This window comes from Cavia porcellus, unplaced genomic scaffold (genome assembly GCF_034190915.1).
Source record: "Cavia porcellus strain 051 isolate PalLab524CR breed Dunkin Hartley unplaced genomic scaffold, mCavPor4.1 scaffold_22, whole genome shotgun sequence".
Lineage (NCBI taxonomy): Eukaryota > Metazoa > Chordata > Mammalia > Rodentia > Caviidae > Cavia > Cavia porcellus.
The window spans coordinates 21,739,707-21,767,665 of record NW_026947505.1 but is presented as its reverse complement, the minus strand read 5'-3'; the positions used below and the strand labels follow the sequence as shown (position 1 = coordinate 21,767,665).

The window sequence follows — 27,959 nt, the reverse complement described above, 5'->3', positions numbered from 1 at the left end:
CATCACTGGTCATTCGAGAAGTGCAAATTAAAACAGATTTTTTATCTCACCTAAAAAAATGGCTATCAAGAAGTCAACCAATAAGAAATACTTATGGGATGTAGGGAAAAAACAACCCTTCTTCACTGTTTGTGGGAGTGTAGAATGGTACAACCACTGTGGAAATCAGCATAAATATTCCTCAAAATAAACGAGATTTGGAGATCCCATTCAATCCAGCTATTCCTTTTCTGGGTATTTTTCTAGAAGAATTGAAAACTTCATACCGCAGCATTATTTATATACCCATGTTTATAGCAGCACAATTTATAATAGCTAAACCTTGGGAACAACCCAAATGCCTATCAACCATGGAATGCATAAAAAAAGATATGGGATTTTTATATAATGAAGTACTACTCAGCTGTAAAGAAAAATAAACTTGAGGCTTTTATAGATAAACAGATGCAACTTGAGACCATATTGTTAAGTGAAATAAATCAGACTGGCGTATGTAAACATTGTATTGTCTCTTTAGTGTACAAAACTGAAAGAGTAAATAAGCTCCAAAATGTACAATAGATGTGAAAGAGGAAGAAACTATTCAAAAGAAAAGTACACCTGGGATGGGGCAAAAGAGAAAAGAAAGGAAAAGATTGTGTATGTGTGTGTGTGTGTGTGTGTGTGTGTGTGTGTGTGTGTGTAGGAGACAGTCATACTACTAATTTGTATTAGCTCATCATGTGATCTGAGCAACTACTCTGAAGATAATAATACACAATACATTCATCATTGTTAATCTATTATTTTGTTTTGAAATTTTGTACCATTGTTTTTATTTTTTTTTTTTGTTTTAAAGTTTAAAAAACTCTATAAAAAAACCCTGAAGAGTCTTTGGTGACGTGTTAACTATAATTGCGTTAATTTTCTACTGTATGTACAAGAATAAGCTTTGAAAAGAAGTTGTTTTACATTTTTGGCCTTAACAATAATATGTATCCAAGAATGTTTTGTGTATGTTCTCAATTTCACTGTATCCATTTTCTGATAGTGATGCCACTATGTATGTAAATTATACACAGAAATGTATGTATGTATATATATCATATCTTGTAATTTTTATGCTGGATAATTGAACATGTTACCTCTGATAATATGGGTGTCATATACGATTATTTAAAATTTTCTACTTACTTTTTATTTTAAGGAAATCATTTGTGCTCTGTCCTTTATTTAAGATCCAGAGTTCCTCAAGGAAGTCACTTACCAGGATGAATACTCAGAGAATAATAGACTCCCACAGCTTGCACACAGTGGAATGCTAAAATGTTCCTCCAAATTTAGTGCTTTCTAAATATTAGGCCCAAGTTCTCTGAACTTTTTTCTTCACAGAAAGCGAATCCTTGGGTGGTAAAGAAATAGAATATTGTCTCAATCAAGTGTTGAATTAGAATTGACAGTATAAAAACAATTTTCTTATCAGAATAATTTTAGGTTATATGTGGCAGTGGAGATAATTTTAGTTTTTCAAGAACAGTGAAGTCGACTAATTTGGGTAAAATTTTCAGAGACTTTTACAAAACAAAGTTGATTTTGGCATTCTGTGCAAGCCTAGTTACTGTTGTTTAACCAACCATTTTTCCTTTTCTAGTCTTTTATAGAAAATAGCAAATTTTTTGATCAATATGAAGTAACATATCAGATCTTGAAGCAGACAGCTGAGATGTATATTAAAGCAGATGGTTCAGGTAAGATATTAAAGTAGATGTTTCAGAATTTGCTGCACTCTTGCCTGCAATAGAATTTAGAACCTACAGATATCTATGTGATAAGATCAGTTTTCTTCTCTGTAAAAGCTCTGTGTAACCATACTATTGGCTTTGGAGAAAACCTACTAGATTCAGTGCTCTTGAGTTTGCCTAACCTGCGTACTGTGTGTGTGTGTGTGTGTGTGTTGAGAGAGAGAGAGAGACAGAGAGAGAGAGAGAGAGATCTTGAAAAGAACAAAACAGGCATTCATTTTTCTAAATTACAGTTTTCAATTTTAAGAATTAAAAGCAAAAGGACAATAAGTTGAATATCATAATCAAGCAAATGAGAGCTTATTTTGAAGACACAATTTTTAAAGTACATTTATTTTAGATTTATAGATACATCTGTTGTATTTGTTAGGAATAAACTAGCATTTGTGATTGATGCTACTGTACACCAGTGATAAGACCACACAAAGAAGGTACAAAGAGTTTTAAGCACAAAAGAAGGCTTGTAATTTGTCCTGTTTGTTTCAGTGGAGGAAGCTGAGAATGTGATGAAATTCATGAATGAAACCACTGCTCAGTGGAGGAATCTCTCAGTGGAAGTCAGGAGCGTGAGGAGCATGCTAGAGGAGGTGATCTCTAACTGGGATCGCTATGGCAACACCGTAGCTAGTCTTCAGGCCTGGCTAGAGGATGCTGAAAAAATGCTGAATAAGTCAGAAAATGCTAAAAAGGTAAATTGTTTCATACAAAAGCAAAAACGTGATGTTGGTTTAGATTTTCTTACAGCCTTGTTCACAGTGAATCGTATATATTTGTAGGTGTGACTCAGAACTTCTCACTTTGCCTGAAAACTTGCACTCCCAACTAATAACTTATTTTAGGCCAATATATACTTGTTCTGTGAAGGTTCTGTTAAAGCAGTTTCCTATTGGATCGGTTTAGCTTTCAAAGGCATGCGGAAGTGTAATTGCAGGTCAGCTTGGCAGATCCGCCAAATTCAGCAGGCAGCAGAGGGCGCTGTACACTCCCCGAGGTGTCTCGGTCAAGACGGGTGGCTAAGGCCCCATCCTGGGTGGATTTCCTGATTTAAGAGGACAGAAACAGTTTTGGATTCTGTAGTGCTGACTCGCTGGGATAACACACCATTTGAACAACTGGACTATCAAATATTCTTTTTCTTTTAAATTTTATCAATCCTTATTCAAGGATTTCATTCTGTATAAGATTTCTTTTTTCACTTGTTACGAGAGTACATGTATATGCACTTTAGTGAGTTAGTATTTAATGTCACATGTAAATATCAAATGAAGTGGACTGAATTGCATGTTTATTTCTTAATAGAACCTCAGTATTTTTACATGGAAAGTAACTTGATATGTAAAAGTTGAAATATCAGGCTTCCATAAAGAAGTACAATACGTATGTTAGAATGAATTACTGCTTGCCGCCCAAGACAGATTTACCCTTGATTGCTCATACAAGTAGATGTATCACTTTTCAGCGTTTTACTATTCTTTATTCATATGTATTAAATATCTTTGTGTAGCTAGGGAAACCTTTTACGTGTGCACATTCAGATTTAGGCTTTTCTGATCAGTACTCTAGTGGATATCATGCTTATCAGTTTGATCCTAAGGAATATAACCAACAGAAACAGAAGTCTTCTAATCTGTTAATGTAAATTTTGCCACACAGGTTTTATGAAATAGAGTTTTAACTATCCTTATGATGTATGTGATGTATGTATGAACACATGTATTTAATTTGAAATGAGATGAAAATTTTTATTGATAAGTGTATATGCTTAAGCAAGTAAAGGATGTTACATTAAAATTTCTTGATCTAAATATTTAATTTAATTTTTTCTTTTATATTTATCTCCATGATTTTGTTAATTATTGATTAAAAACTTATATATATTCAAATTTTGATATTAGAAGTTACTGGCCCCTAATTTATTTTTAAAATCTCTAAGAAATTTTTCCAATGCAGTGAACTTCTTATGTGATCTTGGAACAGGTATTTTCTACCCTGAATATCATGCAAAATCTCTGAGACTGATTAAAATGTGTTTTTCTTTTTCTTTTGTGAAATGAAATAAGGAATGATCATCATGTTTTGTTTCAGCAAAAGCTATGGCATAAATATTCTTATAAAAAGACACTCACAGCTGGGCACAGCAGCATACATCTATAGTTCAGTCACTTGAGAGGCTGAGCAAGAGGATCACTTGAGCCCAGGAATTCAGGGTCACTCTGGGTAACACAAGGAACCCTCATCTCAGCAAAAAGAAAAAGGCACTCAGTATTTCTAGTTTATATTTTTAACTTATTAATAGTTATGTTTTGAAAGACATTTAAAAGGTCTTAAATTGTGCATGAGTTTTAGAAGACAAATATTTATTCTAGTCTGGTCACTTTCATATTAGTTACTAATATTTGGTTTACGGTTTATAGTAGTGTGCATTCTTTGTTGTTTAGGACTTTTTCCGAAATTTACCTCACTGGATTCAGCAGCACACTGCTATGAACGATGCTGGCAATTTTCTAATCGAAACTTGTGATGAGATGGTTTCTCGTGACCTCAAGCAGCAATTGCTCCTACTCAATGGGCGATGGAGGGAGTTATTTATGGAAGTCAAGCAAGTATGTCTTTCAAACCTGTGTTCCTTGCATGTGGATATGTTATCAACGTGGTGAAAAGCAGTCTGCTTAGAGGCAATTTTACTTCTATAGCATAAGCTTTTTCAGGCAGAATATAGAAGTGCTCCAAGCTGGTCTGTTTTATAGTTGATTATTCATTCTTTTCCATTTGTAATGAAGGAGAATAACAAGTATAAAGTCTGATTAAAGATCATGTTGACATATGGAGCCTACTTATACGACGTGATTCGCTTTTCAAATCATGGTTCTTCATTTCTATGCTGGTTCCTTTTTTTTTCTTTCAAAGTAATTGGACTTACTTCAAACTCATCTAAATATAAGCATCAGGAATTAGAGCCTTTCTTACCATATAACAATTCAAGAATATGAGACTATGTCAAAAGAAGATTGTGGGTTTCGAGAGTCACAGCGTAATGGCTTTCAAATGTTGTTCTTCCCATCTTCCCTCAACAGTATGCTCGAGCGGATGAGATGGACAGAATGAAGAAAGAATACACAGACTATGTCACTACGCTCTCAGATTTTGCAGCTGAAGCCCATAAGAAATTTGCTGAACCTTTAGAAGTCTCTTTTATTAATGTCCAGTTGTTAATTCAAGACTTAGAGGTGAGAAGCTTTTGGTTATAAAATGAAAACCCTACTCCATTGTGAAAATAAAGATTAGCAGCGTTTCTCAGATCATTAAACAAGCTGTCTCCGTATCCTCTAAAACATCATTTTGACAGGCCCACACGCCCAACTCATGCCTCTCATAAAAAGTACAAGGAGGCTGGAGTTTTTTTAAACTACGTTTTGATCACACAAAGTAACTTCAAAGATATTTTTTCAACTTTTTTTTTCTACATCACAAAACATAAGAAAAATTAGGAAGTATTAGAAAAGCTGGGAGACATCTATAAATTGCACTTCCAGATGACACTTCAAACAAGAAAGGATTCCTTGAATGAATTATTGTATTCGTGTGTTTTGAAGAGCATTTAGTTTTGAAAACTGATAGTGGAACGATATTTTATGACATGGAAAGATTTTACAATACATAGTTAAGTAAGGAAAGAAAACCAGGCTATCGTCCTTTTGTTTTTAATTTAGCAGTGCAGACACACAGGAAAAAACTAATAATGGTATAGAGATGAGATATTGGTTTGGGTTATCATTGTTTAAAAACTATAATTTAAATTTCTTCATACTACTAACCCTACTTTGTAAGTTTTATACAATTAAAATATGTTACTTTTTAAAGAAGTATTTCACTTTTAAAGTCTGAATTGCCCTATGCTGTTAACATGCCTTTTTATGATACTGTATTTCTCTTCAGTATTAATGTATGATTTGAAAGTGTAAGATTACTTCAAATCATCTTTGCTATGTCAAAGATATTTGGTCTTTTTATTTGTGTGTAGGGCTGGGGACTAAATCTAGGGCCTTGACACTAAACTTCTTCTCCAACCCTTTATTTTATTTTTTTGAAAGGTCTTGCTAAGTTGCCCAGGCAAAGTTTAACACTGCCTCAGTTTCCCAGAGTGCCACTGTGCCCAAATGCTTCTCACTTTTAAAGGGCAGTTGAGAGGTTTTTATTTATTTGTATTATAGTCCTCTCTGTTAGTAAAGAAAGACAGAATCTCTAAAAGTGTATTACAAGTATGGAATTGTTGAAAATGTATATTGATTTTTGTTCTGCTTTCTGTGGAATTTTAAAATTAAAAGAATGTGTCATGTGTTAATTGAGCTGTTGCACTGATTCATGCAGGATATTGAGCAGAGGATTCCTGTGATGGATGCTCAGTACAAGATGATCACAAAGACAGCACATCTCATTGCCAAAGAAAGCACTCAAGAAGAAGCTAATGAGATGTTTTCGAACATGTCCAGGCTCAAAGAGCAGCTTGCCAAGGTATGAAAATGCCTCAATGCACACCACACTTTGTGGCACCAGCACCAGCTTGCCTTCTGCCTCATCCTTCCCATGGGGAAATTGTTTACTCATCAACAAATCATGCTTTTCGTCCCACTGGTGCTCCTGGTTTTGTGACTTTGTCATTTAATAATTTTATCGTGAACTTTAAAAGCAAAACTATGGTGTTCACACCAAATATTACCTCTGTTAGTTTAGAAATGCAATAACTATATTTTAATAGTGCCTGGGTACACTTAAATAAAATGGAGAAGAGGAAAATGTGAAGGAGAGAGAGAATGAGGAAGGGAGGGGGAAATGATAAGAGGGAGACCACATGTATTAATGAGAATTTACTGAAAGTTGATACACGAGCACTACAAGCTTATTTATATTTCCTGCTAGCACAGTGGCAAGGCAGTGGAAATTCTACCTTCTTACCCTGAGGAGCTCACTGTAGGCTAAGCGTACATTCAATCGTGTCACTTCTGTGCAGGGAACTAAATGAGTACACACACTAACCATAGAACTTTCCAATTTCATTGAAGGATTTTCTTTAAGACCTTTGGAAGTTCCATGGGAGCTTATATCTATCAAACTTTGAATGATATTGCTTACAAAATCTACTTAGACTGGGTAATTAATTTCTGGTAAAAGCAAAGAATAGTTATTTAAGTGAACAGAAACACCTTATAACTGGAAACAAAAGAAATGGAGAAGTCTTTATTATACAGGCAAGGAAACATAGAAAAAATAAGTAAAATCAGTGGTGGAGAATCAATGAAAAGGATAATTCAAAACATGCAAGTAGGAAGAGCATAGTCAAGAAAAATATGTCATAGAAAGTTTATTTTTAATAACTATTTTAACAAAGTTAGAATTATTTTAATTTAATATTAATACACAATCATGATAATACTGGCATCCAGGAAAAGATAAATAAAACACACTTATTTTATACACAAGTAGATTCTCTTGATTTTGCTCAATCCACTTGTAGCAGAGTGTAATTGGAATAGTACAGTTCTTCTGATAAGTTAGTTCATCATTTTAGCAATGTATTTTAGAACACAAAAATATGTCTGCATCTCTAATTTTTTACTTCACAATAACAAAATGTCCTCCACACATTTACATCCATCAAAAAGTATTTTTGCAGTATTGCTGTGTATATGGCACCCCGTTGGCTTTATAATTTTATGAAAAGCAAGGCACAGTCTAACAAATAATAATTAACTTCCTTTCCTTGGTTGTTTAAAAGTATTAATTGGTTGGAATAAAGATAATAGTAGTTAGAAGCAACTGCAGGTAAAACGGGAAGGGCTGGAAGGCTTTTGGAGGATCACAAGTTTTTGGAATTCAGCATGAAAGTGATCAGGCACACATTTCATGGGGCTCTTTAACTCCAAGAGTTTATGTCCTCACTATGAAGCAAGTGCAGATGTATTGAACAATAAGCACCTGGTTGGGCCACTTCAGTCGAGATCGGGCATGCATTCCGTGTGACATGGGCGTAGGCAGGTGGGGCCATTTCAGACTGGGGAGATGTCCACGAGCATGAAAACCCCTCCATGATTAAATTAGTGTGTATACCTGTACTTGGGTTGAGTAGGAAGTTAATGTAGTGAGACCCAGAGCTGGAGAGATGTGCAGAGGGAGAGAGGGATCTGGGAAGAGAGAGCCAGCGGATTTACAAGTGTATCTGGTCACAAGCATCACGTCAGAGAGCTTGTGAAAATAAGGCCTGAAGACATGGGGCCATGAATATAACATAATAATAATCCATAACTGTCTGGGTTAGACTTCAAGACCATGTAAAGATGAGTTTTATGTTTATGAAGCGAATTTGATGCCATCTGCCTCACTAACAATCATTTAAATGGGAAAGCGCTATCCAGATGGACTACTTACATGAATTTTCATTAGATAACTCTGTAAGCACTCAGTTCTCTCATTAATGGCTAAGTTTAACAAGACAGAGGGAATATTAATAAATAAATGTCCTTAGAGATTTGTAAGCACCAAATAACCGTGTCACTAAGTAAAATGTACCTGAGAGCTACTCCCGTCACCCCTAGTTTGTAACACTTAATGGTTTTCATGGAACTTTTGTCTTCCTGTTTTTAAAGGTCAAAGACGATTGCTCACCACTCCTGTATCAGTCTCAGCAGCTGTTGATTCCACTGGAAGAATTAGAAAAGCAGATGACATCTCTCTATGACACACTTGGGAAAATCAATGAGATTATAACAATTCTTGAGCATGAGGCCCAATCTAGTGCTCTTTTTAAACAAAAACATCAGGTAAAAAAAATCAAAGATGTAATTATTTTAAAGCACATTTAATAAGATGAGAAGTTGTTTTTAGTAACAGAAATTCAGTTAGGACAAACATACCTTTAGAATACTATAGTACTGGTAACTCAAAATATAGGTGCACATCTTGTCCAAAGATGAGAGCTTATTCTGTATTGAAGTATTTCCAGGGGATGCTCAAGCCAAACACTCAGAGCAGGAGGGCTTAAGGAGCCTGCATCTTTGCTCATGAACTAGGAAGTTTCCTGATTTGAGCAACATTAGAAGGGCCAGCTTGTGTGGAGTACCTACCTCTGCCTTCTGTGGACCGGACAGTGTTGTGGCTGACGATACTCGGGAAGCCTTTATGGCCATCTGTTCTGTGCATCCCTATACATGAGTTCTGATTGCCAAGCACAGAAGGTGGAAGTTCACTGTGACTCTCCAAAAATAAGGAATGTGTCATAGAAGAAGTGCCCAAGTCTTGAAACAAAAAAGGCATCCACAATAGAAGGACCTTTCATTATCCTTTCTGCTTTGTAGTCATTTAATTTTCTATTACTATTTTTTTAACCAATGAACAGAGTCCACGAAAAAGACTAGCTTAAGTAAATTCTCATGTGTAACTTTAAAAGAATAGAAAAACATATCCAAAACTTTTATTTTTATCTTCATGTTGACTCTCTTTGGGAAATCACTTAGTGATTCTTCCCACACACATCTTTGGGCATCACCTGTCCAACTGATGAAGTGGTTAGTTTCATTTTAAAAAGTGTTTGTTCCTACATTTCTTGACTAATTGGAATCATGGATGGATATGGATAGATAGAAATAATACATATTTTTATACAATAAATAATTGATTTTTTTCTATCTAATGAGTATCTGTAACTTACGTCTTATGAGAACTTTTCTTTGATTCTGGGAATAGATCTTTTTAATCAATCATAAAAGTCTGGAAACATCTTCGCTGTGGTAGTCATGTTTAGTGAGCACATCTGCATCTCTAACAATGTGCAGTTAGCTGACTTACTTAGCTGCTTTCCTATAAATGAACCTATTCACCAGATGAGGGCAAGTGTCACAGCATTAATTGATATGGATTTAGGGAAAGAGGCAGGTTCATTTGTTAGAAAGAGCAGGGGCCTGAAATGAGCCATAAATATGCAGACCTCAGGTCTGACGTACAGCAAATTATAAAACCTTGTTTAACTTTCATATGCTTATTGTAAAATGAAGGTGATTATACATGAGAACATACATTCAGTAATGAAGAGTGTTGTTAGTACTATTTATAGTACCACAATGAACATATCACCAAATCCCATTGTGTGGCTTGTCATGCTGAAGAGTGTTTTATTTTGTGATATGATGCCATTTTCTACTTGCCCAAATTGCTATAAATTATCATAACCATCCCATAATTAAAATGATACTTTTATTAAGTATTGGTATTTCGTAAGAACATATTAAAACAATGTTACCATTTTGCCTCCTAAGTCTTCAAAAGGAAAGAACGTCTTTGTTCTGCTTTGCAAAAGAAAACAAAGCCTTCTTGTTAATGTTAACATTCGATGACCAAAAATGGCATCCAAAAAGAGCAGTTTGAAATATTTTTTTCAAAGCTGCCGAAGATGTTGAAATGCAAGTGCTGTGGACTCAAGAAAAAAAAAAAATCTGCCTTGGCTGGGCTGGTTCATTTCCCCTCTGCCAAAGTTGCTAGGATACGAGGCTGCAAGGAGGAGGGGAAGGTCTGTCAGTCACCCAAGCATCTCAGGCTACAAACAGGGCGGGTGCAAGTCTTCCCTACATCTGTGGGGTTTTTTGATGATCATGATCTGAAGTTTACTGTTTCTTTAAAAAGAGATTGATATCTTAGGAACTGTAGGAATTCAACTATAAATTTAGGGGATACAAATGAGATATAATCTGCTATGTCTGACTCAGTAAAGTAGGCATGCATTGAGGTTAAATTTATTTTGTCTGATTAAAACCTAATATGTTGACTGATTTTGTGACTGTTCTCTCAAAACCCTACTGATCTGTCAACCAGTTGGAAGAGTAAGAGCAGACAAAAAATCATTTTTTAATGTTAATAAGATATGCATGAAAAATACAAAACTCAACAAACTCATTGTAACATTTAAATGCCTCGTCTAAAAAGCACTGACTTCAGTGATGACTTCAATCTGAGTTCTTTTGAAATATTCCTCTGTATGTGTGGTTTTCCATATTGCTGATTGAAAATCTAAGAGCTATGTAATGTTTGTGTTTGTAACTTCTCTTCCCTTTCTCGGTTGTTTCCCTCTCTCCTTCCTTACTTCCTTCCTTATTTCATTCTATTATTTAAATAATATTGTCATGGATACCCTTTCCTTGTAGGAACTGCTGGCTTGTCAAGAAAGCTGTAAGAAAACTTTAACACTCATTGAGAAAGGCAGCCAAAGTGTTCAAAAGTTTGTGACCTTAAGCAGTGTATTAAAGCATTTTGATCAAACCAAGCTACAAAGACAGATTGCAGATGTTCATGTTGCTTTTCAGGTAACTTGCTTTTCTTGTCTTTACACTTGCTAGTTCACAAAAATCCAAAGATTAAAAACAAGTAATCACCATTTGTTTTAATACTAAAACACCTTATCCTCTGGTATTTGAAAAAAAACATTTTACTACTTTTTCTGATTTTAATATTAAAAAGTTAGTGATTTTTATCATAATGAAATAGCTTAAAAAGAGATAATGCTGTATGGCCAAATGACATCTTCAGTAATGAAAAAGCAGTATCGTGTTATGATTATGGTCAGCTTACAGTAGCCACAAGTTCTACATCTGTAAATTCAACCACCTGTGGGTTGAAAATATTTAGAAAGAAATTGTATCTAAACTGAACATGTACAGCCTTTCTTTCCTATTAATATTCCCTAACCAATATAGCATGACAACTATTTATGTAGCATTTACATTGTGTTAGATATTATAAGGAATCTAGGGCTGATTTATAGTATGTAAGAGGATATACCTTGATTTCATGCAAACATTGCCCCATTTTATATAAAAGCCTTGAGTGGCTGTGGATTTTGGTATCCTCTGGGAATCTTGAAACTAACCTGCAGAGAATACCAAGGGACAACTATTTTTTACACCCAGAATATGGTAAAGAAAACTGGAGATTGGAAAAAGCATGTGGAAACCAATAGTCGCTTGATGAAGAAGTTTGAGGAGTCTCGGGCAGAGTTGGAGAAGGTGCTTCGGGTCGCTCAGGAGGGCCTGGAAGAGAAGGGAGACCCTGAAGAGCTTCTGCGGAGACACACGGTGAGTCTGCGCCTCCATGACTCATGTAACCCAGGGGAGGGGACAGGATGCTGAATGAGAGAATAAAAAGCATTGTGATCCATTGTTGGGGCGGAGGGTGGAGTGGAAGCTGGCACAGGGACTTGGAAAGGTGGAAAATTTGTGAATAGGAAACACAAAAAAATGAAAGCCAGAAGTACAAGTGCAGTTTATTAGCTTACTTCCAGGAGATGATCTGTAAGCCTCCAGAATAATAGAGAGTCAGGATAATCCAAGCTGTCCAAATTACTCATTCATTTGTTTAGCTCAGAAATTCTTACATAACCACAAGTTCTATTAAATAGACCAGTTGAGGAGAGTAAGTCCTTCGTGTCATTTATTTATTTATTTATATAGAAGCACTGCCCTGCCTACCTGGCCCTTTTAAATTTTCATTTTCATTGTTTATTTTGAAACTGGGTTTTGACATTGCCTAGGCTAGACTCAAACTTGTGCTCCTTTGTCTTAGTCTCCCCAAGTGGTGAGATTATAGCTTGCACTATTACACCTGGAAATTTGTGTTCATTTCTTGAACCAACATATCATAGTATAAATATAGTGTCACTTAAAGTCTTGTATTTAATAAACAACGTGAGTCATTTCATGTTTACTTGTTTAAATGGCATTATTGTTGAGAACCTTGGTGATATATGAAATGGTATATAGAGACTATCAACATTCTGCAAATATTATATTATGAACTGTTTTACCTAAGATTTCACTGGCTACTTATATAAACTACACTCTCGAGTGAGGAATGCAGGGAATTTGGGGTGCAGCTTTCTAGACTCAAAGTCTATGTCTATAATCACAAAACTCAAAAGTGTCATCTCAATTTATACATTTCCACAGTAGGACACTCCTGTTTTGAGTCACTGTTGTGTCAAAATTTCTCAGCATACGCAGTCTTGAGTGTGTGAGACTTAGTCACGGTGTATACTTGTACACATGTATTGTCTTAGTTTGTTTAGACTGCCATAACATAATGCCACAGACTGGAGGCTTCAGCAATAGAAACTTACTTTCTTTTTTTGTTTGGTACCAGGGATTGAACTGATGACCTCTCATTTGCCAAGCAGGCACTTGCACCACTGAGCTAAATCTCCAGCCCCCAGAAACTTATTTCCTTAGAGTTTCTGAGGTTGGAAGTCTGAGATTGCGGTGCCTCTGGCTAGTACAGGGATGCCTTTTTATAGTCTTCCATATCAGGAAGAGAGCTCTTTGGTGTTTCTTCCTATATGGTCATGAATTCTAAAGTCAAGGTACCACCCTCACAACCTCATTAAACCTAATTATTCCCCACCCCAAACACACACAAAGGCCCCATCACCAGCTACCATCACATCTGAGGTTAGGACTTTAATGTATGAATTTGAGGAGGACACAGTGCTATTGACAGCATGCGTGTTTCCTGCATGTAACACAAAGCCCTGGTTCAATCCTTAGTACCAAGACAGGGAGCTATGAGACTTAATCCTGGCTTCTGTCCTGCTCTTCTGACTTTACCAAAGAAGAACAAAACTCTGCCACTTGAATTAAGATTGTAGGGTATTTCATTGGCGTTTCAGAATATTTTACCAAAAATTTGAAAGCTGCAGACATTTTCCCAAAATGTAAAAAGTACTGCTTAAATGCAAATCTGAAGAGTTGCAACTCATAACTATAGATATTTGCAGTTTGTTTCTGAAAAAAAGAATTGCAAGTTGCCCAGAAGTTTTGATGAGGGCAACAGATAAGTGTCTAAGAGACTCAGTCAGGTGTATTTATGTCGATGCCGTCTTTCATTTTCCTGGGAATCTTAACTGCACTCCCCTCCATCTCAGGAGTTTTTCAGCCAGCTGGATCAGAGGGTCCTTAACGCTTTCCTGAAAGCTTGTGATGAACTCACGGACATCCTCCCCGAGCAGGAGCAACAGGGGCTGCAGGAAGCGGTCAGGAAGCTGCACAAACAGTGGAAGGTGGGCCAGGGCACTTGGGAATATGGGAACATCGTGTCCTGACTGAAGCGACAAAGCACAAGGGAGCTGAGGGCCAGGAAAAATGGAAGTGTAGAGATGTGTGCAGTGTTCCCAAGGCTACTTATCCACTAAACAAAAAACGAATGCAAATAAAACGTGATCAGTTATGATAGAGTTTTGTTCTTCCACTGTATGGCAGCATCAGTTTTATCATATTCAAATACTCAGCTTTTTGTTTGCTTTGGAATAAGTGTGAAAAAGTCATTAATTTATTTAAGCAACTCTTAGTGAACTCTTTGGAGAAATAAATCATGTTAGGCACACTATTGATATTATACATATTTGGCTGTGCTCAAATATTTTATTATCTCAGATAGTGATCATCTGAAAATATAAATAAAATTTTAATAATGAAGAAAACATACTTCTTTTACCCAAAAAGACTTAGAGTTCAGTTAGGGAAATAATTTGTTGCAAGTATTAAAAGTGTAATATATAAGAAGTCCACATATAAAACCTCATTGAAGCTTTGAAAGAAGGAGGTGGACCCACTAGGAGACTGGAGAAAAGTGAATAAAATAGCCACAGTAAGCTGAGACTTCGAAGAAAAAAGAGGCACTGTAGGCGTAGGAAGAAAGGAAATCACAGCAATCAGAAGAGAGAAAGCCAGAGAGCGGCATGTAAGTAAGGCAGGGATCCTTTCGGGCTCTGTGTGATCCAAGTGTCATGTGCTGGAGGAATTGTGGGGGACAAAGCTGGTGCTGGCACAGAGATCCCACCAGGTCAGTATCTGAGGGCGACACACTGTGTCTTTGGCCTTCCATGAGAGTTGCTGCTCGAGCCAGGAGCATGAGTGCTCTCAGGAGGTGATGGTTCATGTGCATTGTATGAAGAAGTCTTGGGGTTTGGAAGACTGGTGGCTAAAACCTTCTCCATGAGGTTGTGTTATTTTCTGGATTATTAAAATCTCAGTAACATTGGCTAAACATCATTCTTGTATATATAGGAAAGATGCTTGCTACATTTGAAATTTTTTTTTTGTTTAAAAAGAAAAGTTGCTTAAAAGAACTCAAGCTTTCTAAGATGCCTTGAAGCTTAGCATACCAGAAAGGTAAAATGAAACTGGAGAGTTTCTCCTCAAGGAGAAAGGAGGTGAATCCTTGGAAGTCACCTGTTACAGTTGTTCTATGGCTCTACCACAGTTTTATCATCAGTTATCTTAATATTTCACTTAAAGAAAATCCTTTTATGTACTATTGGACACAAGCTGGCTACAATTAATAAATTAGAGCACAAAAATGATAGTGGTGAAGCTTACACTTATATCACAAGGGAATAATATCAAAGTTGTGCATGGTTTAAGTGATTGCTTACCTACTTGCTTAGTATATATCTATAGAGAAGAGATATGGCAGGTGGTCATGTGCCCTAAGTATTTAATCCTGAGTCTTGTGTGTTCTAGAACTTTAGTGGTTCAATCCTTAAAATAAGAGGATTAATTTCATGTAGGGCTTTTATGAAAATGAAGCAGAACAATTTCTGTGAAAATACCAGGCCTCATCAGTCTGCAAGGACTAGGAGCAGTCAGTGTTTGGAAAAGCCCAAAGAACAAAAAGAACATTTTACTTTTTGCCACTTCAGTTATAAATGTACATCATCAGAAGCATGATTCTGCTTTACTGGATCTTTCTATGAAATGCAGGATCTTCAAGGAGAAGCCCCTTATCATTTGCTCCATTTGAAGATTGCTGCAGAGAAGAACAGATTCTTGGCTTCTGTAGAAGAATGTAGAGCAGAGCTGAACCGAGAGACCAACCTGGTGCCCCAGGAAGGCAGCGAAAAAATCATTAAAGAGCACAGGGTAGGTTTCACATACCAACAGCACAATCCTGTAGAGGTTCACTGTTACTTAATGTATACTATGGAAGCTTTAGTTTGGGTTGGAAAAAAGTAGTTTACTTCTTCTCCAGTGGTAGTTTATAGGAATCTCCCACTAGTTTTTCTATGAAAATGTAAAGAAAGGTATGATACGGCTTATTGCAGGGATTATAAAAATGTTTATTGCTTATTAGATTTTCTTCAGTGACAAAGGTCCTCATCATCTCTGTGAGAAAAGGTTACAGCTCATTGAGGAATTGTGTATGAAACTCTCCGCCCGGGATCCAGTAAGGGACACACCTGGCACCTGTCACACGGCTCTTAAAGAACTCAAAGCTGCCATCAATGCCACCTATGCAAAGCTGGTGGAGGACCCAGACAAGTGGAAGGACTACACTAGCAGGTAGCTTGGGCTTGTCTCCAGAGAGGGATTCAGTCCCTCTGTCCTGCTATAATTCAGAGATGATTATGCAATAAGAAATGGCAAATATTTCATTTTGTGCAATAAAAAAATCATATTGTCCGATCCTGCTTATGTTCTTACCCAAAAATACTTCATTTCTTTATAATGATGGGTTTCCATCAGAAACAGGGAAAGACGTATTATTTCCAGTTGACTCAGATGGTCTTTTGGGGGCAGAATTGGCTAACCCCTTTTCCCCTCCCTGTTTCACCATCCACCCCACAGAAGCATCTGTTTCCTTGGTTTAGTACCTCATCGTGGTGGACACAATTGAGGAGCCTCAGGCATCCCCTTCCTTCCAGATGCTCAGACCCTGGGACACGTCTTGTCCTCAGCTCCTGCCAAGTTATTGTGCTTAAAGTGGCCATCCTTGCGCTCCACTTTATGTTACAAGTTTTTCAGAAAATGTGTTAATCAGTTTTGTTACTACTTGATTTCTACGTGTCCATAAGTACATTCATTAAAAATGTATCCTCACCATTTTGATGTTGTCTCCCTTTAATAAGGAAATGCTGGTGTTCTTTCAGGTTTTCTGAGTTCTCATCTTGGATATCAGCCAAGGAGACACAGTTGAAGGGAATCAAGGATGCAGCCATTGATACTGCCAATCACAGTGAGATTAAATGTACAGTGGAAGTAAGTGCTGGCAGGTTTACTAGAGGCAATTTTCCAATAAAAAAGGCGATGTTCATGTTGTCTTCTCTTTCTTTCTAGAAAAAAATAGGTTACTGAACCTTGTTTTGAAAACAGTTGTCCTCTTATTACTGTGAAGAATTTGAGTTTGTTTGCTTTCTTTTTTGCTTTTTTTTTCTTTTCTTTTCTTTTCTTTTTTTTTTTTTTTTTTTGTCTATTGAATTGTCCGTAGCTGTAAGAACGTCATGGTCAGTGGTATCTCTTGTATCTTCAGATGTGAGTGGCATCCAGAGAGACCTTTTCCTCTCAGTTTGGTCTTTGTTTGTAGACCATGCTATTGCAAAAACCCTTTCTGTTTTTTTTTTTTTTTTTTTTTTTTTTTTTTTTTTGAAACCTTGCTGGTCACATAGTTCCATATTTAAGGAAAATATATTTCCTTTCTGTTTCAATCCTCTAAATTCCATTTTATTTCCTATTAAATTATAAAATCACCTTAAGTGCTAGAGGTGGCTAATAACATCCTGGTATACATTTGCAAGGATGTCATTTATTGCTGGTACTACAGTACAAAAGATTTCACATCTTACAATGTAGGGACCATCTGCTTCCGGAGCCAGTAGCCCTCCTGATAGGCATGCATCTATCCTGAGACAGCCCTTTGCACCTCTAGAGTTTGGAAAACACTGCCCTGCCCTACTTCAAAGGGAGTATAGAAGGGCCAGGCTGCCCTGTCACCAGTCCTGCAAGCCTGAAGCTGCAGAGATTTGGCAGGATTGTCTTTGCTGGCAAACACTCCCAGCTTACATTAGAGCTCTGGTCCTCTTCATGCAAAGTCAATGTTATAAAAGGTATTGATTTTAAAATCTAACAAAATGAGGCAGCGTGCTGTGCATGGGGTTGCACACCTCTAATCCTGACAATTGAAAGATAGGCAAGAGGACGGCTGTGAGTTGTAGGTGAGCCTGGACCCCATAGCAAGACTCTGTGTCAGAGAGAGAGAGAGAGAGAGAGAGAGAGAGAAGTAATGTATATTAATGAAGTTAAATCTTTAAAACATCCATAAATATATTCAACAAGTAAACTCTTCAATAAAAGAAAAGCAGGTTACTGAAAGTAATCAAATATATGTAAGGATTTTGCTCATTTTTCTAAAGTTACTGTTTCTTTAAACATATAGAAAGTGAGGTAATAAAACATACAATTATAATTTCTAATTTTGATATTTCATATTCTTAGTATCGTTATAAACACCTTTGATGTGAATAAGGATGTTTCTATAAATACCTAAACAACCTAATTATGAAAGTGATACTTTTAAGTGAAGACAGTATTGATTTCACCCATTAGCTATTTGCAACTGACACTAGCGAACCTTTCTTTGAGCACTTGTAGACGTGTTAAAGATGCCTGCAAAGAGTAAAAGAAGCAAGCTATCTGCTGGTGGCTGAATGTCGCTTACCTCCACATGCAAACTTTCTTGAGTTGAGTCCTTTCCTGATATAAAGTCATGGTTTATAGTTGCACTGTGTTCGACAAAGGTGTTCTCTCATTCCAGGAGATCAGACATGATGTTACCACAAGAGGTGAGAATCTTAGCTGGCTGAAATCCAGGCTCAAAATTTTGATGGAGGTTTCTTCTGAGAATGAAGCCCAACAGCGAGGAGATGAGCTGGCAAAATTATCCAGCTCTTTCAAGGAACTCACCACTTTGCTGTCAGAGGTATATCAGTTCCTTGCACTGTGCGTAGATGGTTCTCTTTCCTTTGGCTATAGTTTCACAAGTAACTTTACAAAGAAACTGTAGTTAAAACTGTATAGTTAGCATAATTATTCATATGAAAATTATTGGACAAGGTGAGTAGGATGTTTAACTTCAGCGTCTTTTATGAATGTGTTCGAAGTTTAAAGCTTATCCATCAGGTTTGGTTTTTTTTTTTTTTTTTCGGCTCTTACTTAAAGTACATCAGTCTGCAATTTTTGTTTTTGTTTTTGTTCTCTCTAAATGTATTGTAATTTCTCTGTCACCTTAGGATGTAAAATAAATGTTAAAAACAAGGTTGGAACTCAGACAAGGGCCAGAGTTTAGATCTGATGCCCAACTACCTCTAGAAGCTGGAGTTTGGTGTCAGATGTCTGTAGGTTCTCATTGCTTTATAAAATGCACTTTAGAATAGTTTCCTAAAATGGTAGTGATAGGGACTAACTGCAATGATGTGGATAAAGCAGTTAGTATAATGCTTGTCCGAGTGAATGGTTGACAACAGCTAACTCGTAATAATAAACTAGTCAATAAAAATACTCAGTGAATATTCAGCAGGCCAGAAAAAAATTCTTTAGGCCAAGATCTACTCACTTTAAACTTTTGAATATGAAATTCAATGTTTATGTGATTCTTTTATAGATTAAAATACGCAAGTCAACCTACTTAATTTGTAGTAGGACCTCTTTCACTCTCAGTTATGAGTTTATGAGTAGGAAGATACTATAAGAAGGTAAAGTAAATAGATATTTATCACAATTTTTTGCCATTGTTTATCTATAACCTTCTATGGAAAATGATCTACTAGATGACTGGAAAATGTCCATTAAACTGTCTGATTCTAAAGAACAGGAATTCTCTATAGATGTTTCTAACTATTTGTCTGTCAAGCTTTTATCATTTTAATCTAAATAGATCTGCCTGAGCCTGAAGTCGTGAATTCATATAAGCCGAAGATATTCTGAAATGCTTGTGATTTTATTTTTATTTGAGAATTTTGATATAAATTGTGGTTTTCTTTAGAATTTTGGACTAATTGGGCTTTGTAATCTGATTAATCAAGTTAAGGTATATAATCTATTTCAGTCCTTTGAGTGTTCGGTTTTTCATAGCGGCGGTCAAGTTCACTACCATATTTTAGGAGAATATTTGACATTGATCTTTCCACTCTTTCCTTAGTGAAGGTGGTAAAAAATAAAGGTGATGGTCTAAAAACTAGTGTACATATAAAGGTGATCTTTGAATCAAAATTTAATGATCAATTTTACTAGCAAAACCACAGAAATTTATTATGTATTTGTCCCCAACCCTGCCTCAAAACATGTGAAATAACCAGTAGTGTCTATCACATTTTAGCAAGGCCATTTGCTTTATTTGCCAAGTACTCTCAGGATGATGCTGTCTTTGGGATTTGTAGCCATAACCTGTCTCTAACAACTGTGTAGTAGGTAACACATTAATTCTTTGCACACTCACCTATCATACACTTCTGTGTAATTTATATTATTCCTTTTTGTTTCCTAATCACTTAATGAAAGCAAAAAAAGAGAACTGAGAAAAATGTATATTCTGTTCAAGTTTAGATTATAAAAATGAATTCAGCAATCAGTCCCTTCCTCTGATAACAATCAGTTTAATACTTAAATTAGTACTGAAAATAAAGTGTTTACATTGTCCAACAGAAAAAAGAAGGCTATAGATAGAGTCACCGTGTATAGTGAAAAGTGACATTTTTTTCTGTATTGCAGGTTGAACCTAAGACTTTTGCATTGAGCTATATCTCAATTATTTTTTTAAAATAGACTAGGTCTTACTAAATTGTTAAATTACCCAGGCTTGGCTCAAATTTGTGATTTTCCTGCCTCAGCAGAAGCATTTACATGCATGCACCACCCCACCTGTTTGAAAAGGTCACTTTTTTTCCAACACATGATGATTTTTACTGAGATCTGGAGTTCATGGTTTTCACAGGTTCTTTCACTGCTAGTTATTTGGAAAGCAGCATGCTGTAAGTTGTCTTAGAAAAACTCAAATCAGAAGAAAATAAAAGGGAGAAAACGAAGATAAGAGACAGAAGGCTTCAATGGATAATAAATGTTAAAATATTTGAATGATTGTCTTAATGAAGATAGGGAAAGCAAAAAATCAGACAGAAAAAAAGCTGAAAATTCAGGAAAATTACAACAAAATCTAATTTTAAAACTCCACAAAATTATTGATGTTTTATGTAGAAATACCAGGAGGGCATTTTTGACAAATACTTTTATTTCTTCTCTATAAATGTTTTCCTTATTTAAATATGATGGGCTCAAGTTTCTTGTAAGGCACTTTTATAATTAGGCATTAGTCATGAAATTATAATTCAAAGAACCCAGGAGACAATATATACAATAGGTAGAGCTTTATTTTCCTGCCTTGAATGCTGAGTGGAATAGGTTTTCTTTGTTCTTTTTCCTCTATTTAGAATAGGCTTTTAATATATTATAGGAAATCAGATAAAATTAAACTTGCAGTTCCCATAAGTGACTATGCAATTTGGTAATCATTAAAGAAGCCTCCGAAATATGTGAAAGAATAAAAATTAGAGATCTGTGACTATATTTCTAGTTGTTGAGATAGACTTTATGTACATTCTTAAAATATGTAATATCACACAAACTCAAGAGGATAACATCTGTCAAAGGGTAGAAATAAGTTGTCAAATGAATAAATTTTGGAAATTGAATGTGCTACATACTTTCTACAGTTAATAATACTGTGCTATGTGCTTGAAGCTTGCTAAGAAAGTGGAACTTACTTTTCTCTCTCTCACACACACAGAAAAGAAGGCATAGTAAATGATGGCTAACTGCCTCGATTAGAGAAATTATTTCACAATGTGCATGTGTATCAGAGCATCACACTGTACACAGGAAATATTTGCAATGTTAATGCATCAGTCTTTTTCAGTTTTTGGAAAGTTTACATGAACTTCACTAAATCATATCATATAATTTTTTTCATGAAAATCTAGGTTGAAAAAATGATAAACAACTTTGGGGAATGTGTTCAGTACAAAGAAATAGTAAGAAGTTCCCTCGAAGAATTAATTTCTGGCTCTCAGGAAGCCAAAGATGAAGCTGAGAAGATTTTAGACACTGATAATCTGTTTGAAGCCCAGCAGTTGCTCCTTCATCACCAGGTAAAAATGCCTCTTCAGTCTGTTTGTGAAAGCTGATTAGTGACTGATAGAACCAGAGAGATACCTAATGTGACTTAGAGCTTGGGTTGGAGGAGAGGGAAGGGAGGGAATCCAAACTTGGTTGAATGGTTAAAGGAATTTGGAGCTTCTGGTTCCTCTTCTCTCTGTTAAACATCTATTCTCTCTTCTGTTAAATATCCTTCAATGCAAATCCCCAGTGATTTGATGAAATCAAAAAATTCAAAGAATACAAAGCAAGAAAATTTATTTAACTATGAAAGTGTGGCTAAAGCTCACTAAGCTATCCTTTTCATAACAGAGAAGAAAATCAAAAGGAGACAGAGTGTTTCATATTTGAGATCACTATCTCTTATCATTATGGTTGTTTTGTTTTGTTTTGTTTTTTGCCTTTTTGAGAAAGGGTCTTGCTATTCAGTTCAGGCTGGCCTTGAGCTAATTTTGCAGCCCAGGTTGATCTCAAACTCTCAACAATGGTTCTACCTCAGCCTTCCAAGTGCTGGGATTACAGGTGTGTGCCACCACACCTGGTTTCATTATGTTAAAAATCCTTCTTAATTTACAACTTTGAACCCATTTTAGTTTGGGAAATGGAGCTTACTTGCAACATCAGAGTTTCCAGAACAATACACTATTGCAAAGAATTAAAATAAGAAGTAAAGGAATTCATATTCATAATTGAACTAATAATTTTTGGTGCTGGGGAGTGAACTTAGTGTTTCATGTATGCTGACCACATGCTATATCCCCATTCCCTGATTATAAACAATTTATTTTCTTATAGAAAGGAATTGGGCATTATAATATATGCATAATGAAAGTTATTATTTCTTAAACTATATAAAAGGAAATATGACTCAAATAAAACATTTTAATGGTAAGATAACTATGTATAGTAAAGCAAAGCTAATTTTTTTTTTTTGTCTTTTTCATTTTTATTGGTACCGGGGATCAAACTCACGACTGCCTGCTTGCAAGGCAGGCACTTATGCTGCTGAGCTAAATCCCCAGCCTGAAAGCAAAGCTAATTTAAAAATTAGGAGTTACATTAAAAATGCAGCATTGTAAAATAATATCCTCTACTAAGATTTACTTAATCATTGCAAAAAATTGCCAGGCGTGGTGGCTCACACCTGTAATCCCAGCACTTGAGAGGCTGAGGCAGGAGGATTGTTGTGAGTTCAAGACCAGCCTGGGCTACAAAGTGAACTCAAGGCCAGCCTGAACTGCATAGCGAGACCCTGTCTCAAAAAAAAAATTGTGAATATAAGAAATTAATTTTCAGTATTACATTTGTTCTTAGACATTGTAAAAATTATATTTAGGTTTATAGACAAATTTAAGATTCTAGATACTGGTAACAATGTCTTAAAGCTTCTTCCATATTACTTGGACCAGTTGCTTATTTCTGTGAGCGTGTCAATTTCACAAAATTCAGGATCTCTAAATTTGAGATTTGTTTACCATTCTGCTTAAAGATTATACTTCAGTAAAATGTTTTTTAAAAGTAACTTTCTACAAAACGTCTTAGGATTTGTATTGATCAACTTTCCTATTGCTGAACAAAATTCCTGACATTCACAATTCAAAGAAGTAGAGATTTATTTGGCTCAGAGGGTTAAGTCCACGGTTGGCTGACTCCAGCACAGAAACATGGAGGAAGAGCACGGCACAGGAAAGCTGGCCACCTCATGAGGTCTTAAAGCAGAGCTGGGGAAAAGTATCAGAAAAGAGGCAAGAGACCAGATACAGCCCAGTTTCTCAAGCGACACCTCCATGACCCACCTAGGTGTGCCCAGAAATGTAACTTTACTGGCCCCCTAGAGAGCTCTCAAGTCAACCAAGTTGGCGGTCAAGCTTAACTATCAACATATTAATACACCAAGGAAGTATAAATCTCATAATATTTGCATTTTAATGCACGTAATGCAATATTGGTAATGAAACTAGAGATGAGACTAGAATTTAGGCAAAAAATGATTAAGAAGAATCACAGAAATTAATTGTTTTGCAGATTCTTCCTGAAGTATTGTCTAAAATGCTAAATGTTCTACAAATGAGCACACAAAACATCAAACTTAAATTATATTGTTTGCCATTAAAAATTTAGAATGTTTATAAATTATGCCTACTTTTGATTAATACAGAGCCTCCATTATTACTATGTTAACCATCAGCCTTAACTTAAAACAGTTCAGGCCACGGAACATGAGTTCATATCTTTCTCTACTTTTGTTGAGTGTGGGTGCTTATGGCCCTGCTTACTGAACTCCAGGGTAAAATTTATAACCTTCTGTTTAACATCTACTTTCAGCAAAAGACAAAGATGATCTCAGCAAAGAAGAGAGACCTGCAGCAGCAGATGGGGCAGACGCAGCAGGGAGCAGGTGGGCTGGCTGACCCGGGCAGGGAGGAGCTGCAGAAGCTGGAGAGAACACTGGCCAGTGTGGAGCACAACAGGGAGAGGCAGGAGCGGCGCATCCAGGTAGGGCTGGGTGGGTAGGGGCTGGCTCAGTGAAGGCCAAGGTTACAGCTCACCAAAGCAGGATCAAATGTTGGTTTCAGCCTCTGCTGCTCTGACATTGTGCTAAATACCTGACATGAGTTACCTCTTTTAATCATCACATCAGCCTCATGAGGTGGGTCTTGTAATCAACACATCTCACAAGTTTGGTGCTTAAGAACACCACTGTGTGCTGTGGGGGTAGCCCAGTAGGATACTTGCCTATCGTTTGTGAGGCCTTGGGTTGTTTAAGTCCCAGCATAGAAAGAACAAAAAAAAAAAGGAAGGAGAAGATGTTTGAGGATTTGGCCTGGTGTCATACAGTATCAATAAATGGTAAACCCAAGATTTAATCCACACTTGTCTGAATCTAGAACTTTGATATTATTATTCTTTTATGGGAATTCCAGTAGCCACATTTACAGTTTATTGTGTTACTGATTTACTCTCTTTAATGAAGCTGACTTGTGTCCACTTTGGCCACTCTGACACACTATTTTAAAATAGCTCTTGAATTTGGCAAACTCCTCACTTTTCTGTTTGCCTCAGTCTCCTCTTTGTCTCTTGATGGAGATTGAAGTTGTCTTTTTCTTTTACTTGTCACTCACCTACCTTTTCAGTAATATTATTAGAAGCACAGGACTTTACAGCTGATAGAGAACTCAGAAATCATCTAGTCTGTGTTTTCTCTTTGGGTTGGTGAAAATAATGAGATCCAGAAAACATGCCCACAGAAGACTTTAGAATCTTCTTCCTCCACCGTGACTCTGAAATTCTCAGTGCTCACTGGGCACTGGCAATTTAGAAAGTGAATGAAGATATGGCAACATATTGTGATACACTTTGGTAATTTATGACCTGACATGTATTTTTTTTCACATTTAGGTCACATTAAGAAAATGGGAGCGATTTGAGACAAACAAAGAGACCGTGGTCAGATACCTTTTTCAAACAGGTTCCAGCCACGAACGTTTCCTGAGTTTTAGCAGTTTGGAAAGTTTGTCTTCAGAATTGGAGCAGACAAAGGTACATTAATATGACCATATGCTTCCTTGATGCCCATTTTTCAGATAAGAAGGCACTATTTCTTCTTATTATTAACTCATTTAATCAATATTTTTATGGATAATGCACACTTAAACATAATGTCCCCAAAACCCTAAATGATGTTTTCTAGACTACAGAGCTAAATCCACTGAGTGACAGTCACACCACTAAAACTCTGCTTTAGAGAGGATCTTCTAAGGAGGTGTGGATAGTTGGTTCAGAGGGTAGAAGACTGAGGTCACAGAATTTGATAAAAAAGTTATTGCATATGGTAGCCCAAGTGGGCTTAAATAAGGGTGGTAGGACAGCATTCAGCACATGGAGACAGTTACAAAGGGTAATATGGTGTTCACATAATAAAGATAGGGCAATAACTGAACAGAGTGCAGGAAAAGAAAGTGAAACCCCAAGTTCTGAGGCTTCTGGAAGTAACGAGTACCACGGGAAACTGGGAGTTGTCCTTCGTGGATACACTGGATGAACAATCCAATTTTGGACATAGGAAGTTTGATGCTCTGGTTCAGCATCAGAGAGACAGTGTTTAGTACTATGTTTGGTGCATTCGACACTATAAACTCAAACACCTTGGGCACTCAGAGCAACCCAAAGTATTTGTATGAAGAATTCAGAGTTGTTCAGTCTTTTGTGGTTGCTTTATTCCTAACTAAGGATTATAGAAAAACTGAGTAAGCACAGAAATAGATTAGACAGTGTGTAAGAGAGAGGCTTGTGTATACAGTTTCCCAGCCTTTAGCAAGGAAACCCTCTGCTTATAACAAATAAAACCTTCTTTCTCTTGTACTGCTATTTGTATTTCTCCTATTATTAATTTGTTGATGAGTTTAAAGTTTTTTTTAAGGCCCCAGAGTCAGTTTGGTGAAATGTTCTTGGCCATATAGCATTGTTTTAATTTTAATTTTTAATTTGAAGTATACTGTATATGGAAATATAGCAGGTATCTTACAAATAAAAAAAGAAATGTCTTTCAGTTAATTTTCCTGTATGTTTCCATCCAGCTTCCTTTCAGTGTCTCCAACTCCTTTTGCACCAATCCATTTGGACCAGTTTGACTGTCAATGAAACTATCATGGTTTTTAAAATCTTATTTTCAAAATTCTCATTAGCCCATGATTTTCTATACTTTGAGATTAACTTATTACAAAGTAGCATTTATTGACTCTATATCATATACTGATGTCACAGTTGATGTTTATCATCTTGTTTCATCCTTAAAACAGTTATCAAACATAGATATCACTATTTGTTCCAAATAAAGTCATGTAAGGTAAAACGTTGTTGATATATGTTTCCAAGAACTCTAGATTCCTATGTAGTGAGGTGAGATTCAAATACAAAAAAGTCTGAACCCAGAGCCCACACTGTAAGCCACTGCTTACATTTTCATTCCAAAACCCAAGTGGAATCACAGCTTATAGACACTAACACACAAGAATCCCAGAATAGTTGTTCTCTCCTCTTGGCCTGCTTTACATTGTTATTCCCACCTTTATTCCAGCTGACAGCCCTGGAGTAGCTGCCCTAAGGAACTAGAGTGTCTCTGGGTGCCCATGTGTGGGAGGGTGTACCTAGCTGGATCGTGCTTAATCTTCACAATGAGCCACGGCTTCACTGGTGAAGAAATGAAAATTTAGAGTTATGGGCCACAAGGACAGAGCCTGATTTCAGCCCTAGATCTAATGCCAGTTAGTTCTTTTCCTGTGCTTCCTTCTGCCACTCATAAATCTTCTTCTTAAGACTTAAAGATAAGGCCTTACAGTTGTCACATTTTTTTAATTTGATTTTTTAACATATAATTCTGGTCTTTGAATTCCTCTGCAGGAATTCAAATTCACATAAATCCACATAAATTCACATAATTCACACAAATTCACATAAAACACTCTGAAAGTATGTAAGCATTTTCAAATATTGCTTTCTTTGTGGTTTTTCCCTGGGTTCTGGGAAATACTGTTTTACACTTTGGGTTCTATTTATGAGATTCTGAGAGGCTATGCTGTGATTCATGGGATTCACAATTGAATCTACAGTCACTATGAGTTCACAGATATTAATAGTGAGAGCTTTCAAGCACAGAATTTAATGGTATGACATCAAGAACTATCATGTTTTGTGATACTATAAATCTCTATGCAAAGAAACTAGTTACTCAGTTATGTTCTCTTGGCTCGCAACCTATTTTTTGAAGTAATGTTGCTATTTCTATGAGGATACTGTCTTCAAACAGAAAGTTATAGTAGTCTGTCACTATTTTATATGGTATTTATGATAGTGCTGCATAGTGCATTGAATGAAAGCTGGCTTTTTATAAATATTTACATTGGATTTCTACAGCACCTATTAAAGAGAGGAAAGTTGATCAGCATTTAAACTTCCTCTGAAATTTTGCTACATGAAAAGAAACAAGACTCCCTTTTTTTCATTCAAGATTATTACTAGATTTATCTTTTCTACTTCAGTGTTCAATTATTTACCTAACAAAATTTGGATAGCATAAGATTATCAGTGTCTTGTACATATTATATTAACTTTTGAGTTAAAATAGTTCAGAATAGTTGAAAATAAGTAGATAGGATTAATAAATGAT

General features: G+C 36.1%; 1 protein-coding gene across 15 annotated transcripts in view; it reads left to right on the top strand.

Annotated features, from left to right (window-relative positions):
• The window catches only part of Syne1 (spectrin repeat containing nuclear envelope protein 1), a 430,253-nt gene that overhangs the window by 141,366 nt on the left and 260,928 nt on the right, over positions 1-27,959 (top strand). For all 15 annotated transcript variants that reach the window (XM_063233318.1, XM_023564552.2, XM_013151061.3 and 12 more), the window contains 16 exons: positions 1,631-1,727; positions 2,268-2,470; positions 4,220-4,384; positions 4,856-5,008; positions 6,150-6,293; positions 8,423-8,596; positions 10,970-11,128; positions 11,732-11,896; positions 13,738-13,872; positions 15,575-15,733; positions 15,945-16,153; positions 16,741-16,849; positions 18,402-18,566; positions 21,619-21,786; positions 24,119-24,289; positions 25,193-25,333. In XM_063233318.1, coding sequence (XP_063089388.1) covers positions 1,631-1,727; positions 2,268-2,470; positions 4,220-4,384; positions 4,856-5,008; positions 6,150-6,293; positions 8,423-8,596; positions 10,970-11,128; positions 11,732-11,896; positions 13,738-13,872; positions 15,575-15,733; positions 15,945-16,153; positions 16,741-16,849; positions 18,402-18,566; positions 21,619-21,786; positions 24,119-24,289; positions 25,193-25,333 — 2,517 coding nt within the window. The remainder of the gene's footprint in view (positions 1-1,630; positions 1,728-2,267; positions 2,471-4,219; positions 4,385-4,855; positions 5,009-6,149; positions 6,294-8,422; positions 8,597-10,969; positions 11,129-11,731; positions 11,897-13,737; positions 13,873-15,574; positions 15,734-15,944; positions 16,154-16,740; positions 16,850-18,401; positions 18,567-21,618; positions 21,787-24,118; positions 24,290-25,192; positions 25,334-27,959) is intronic.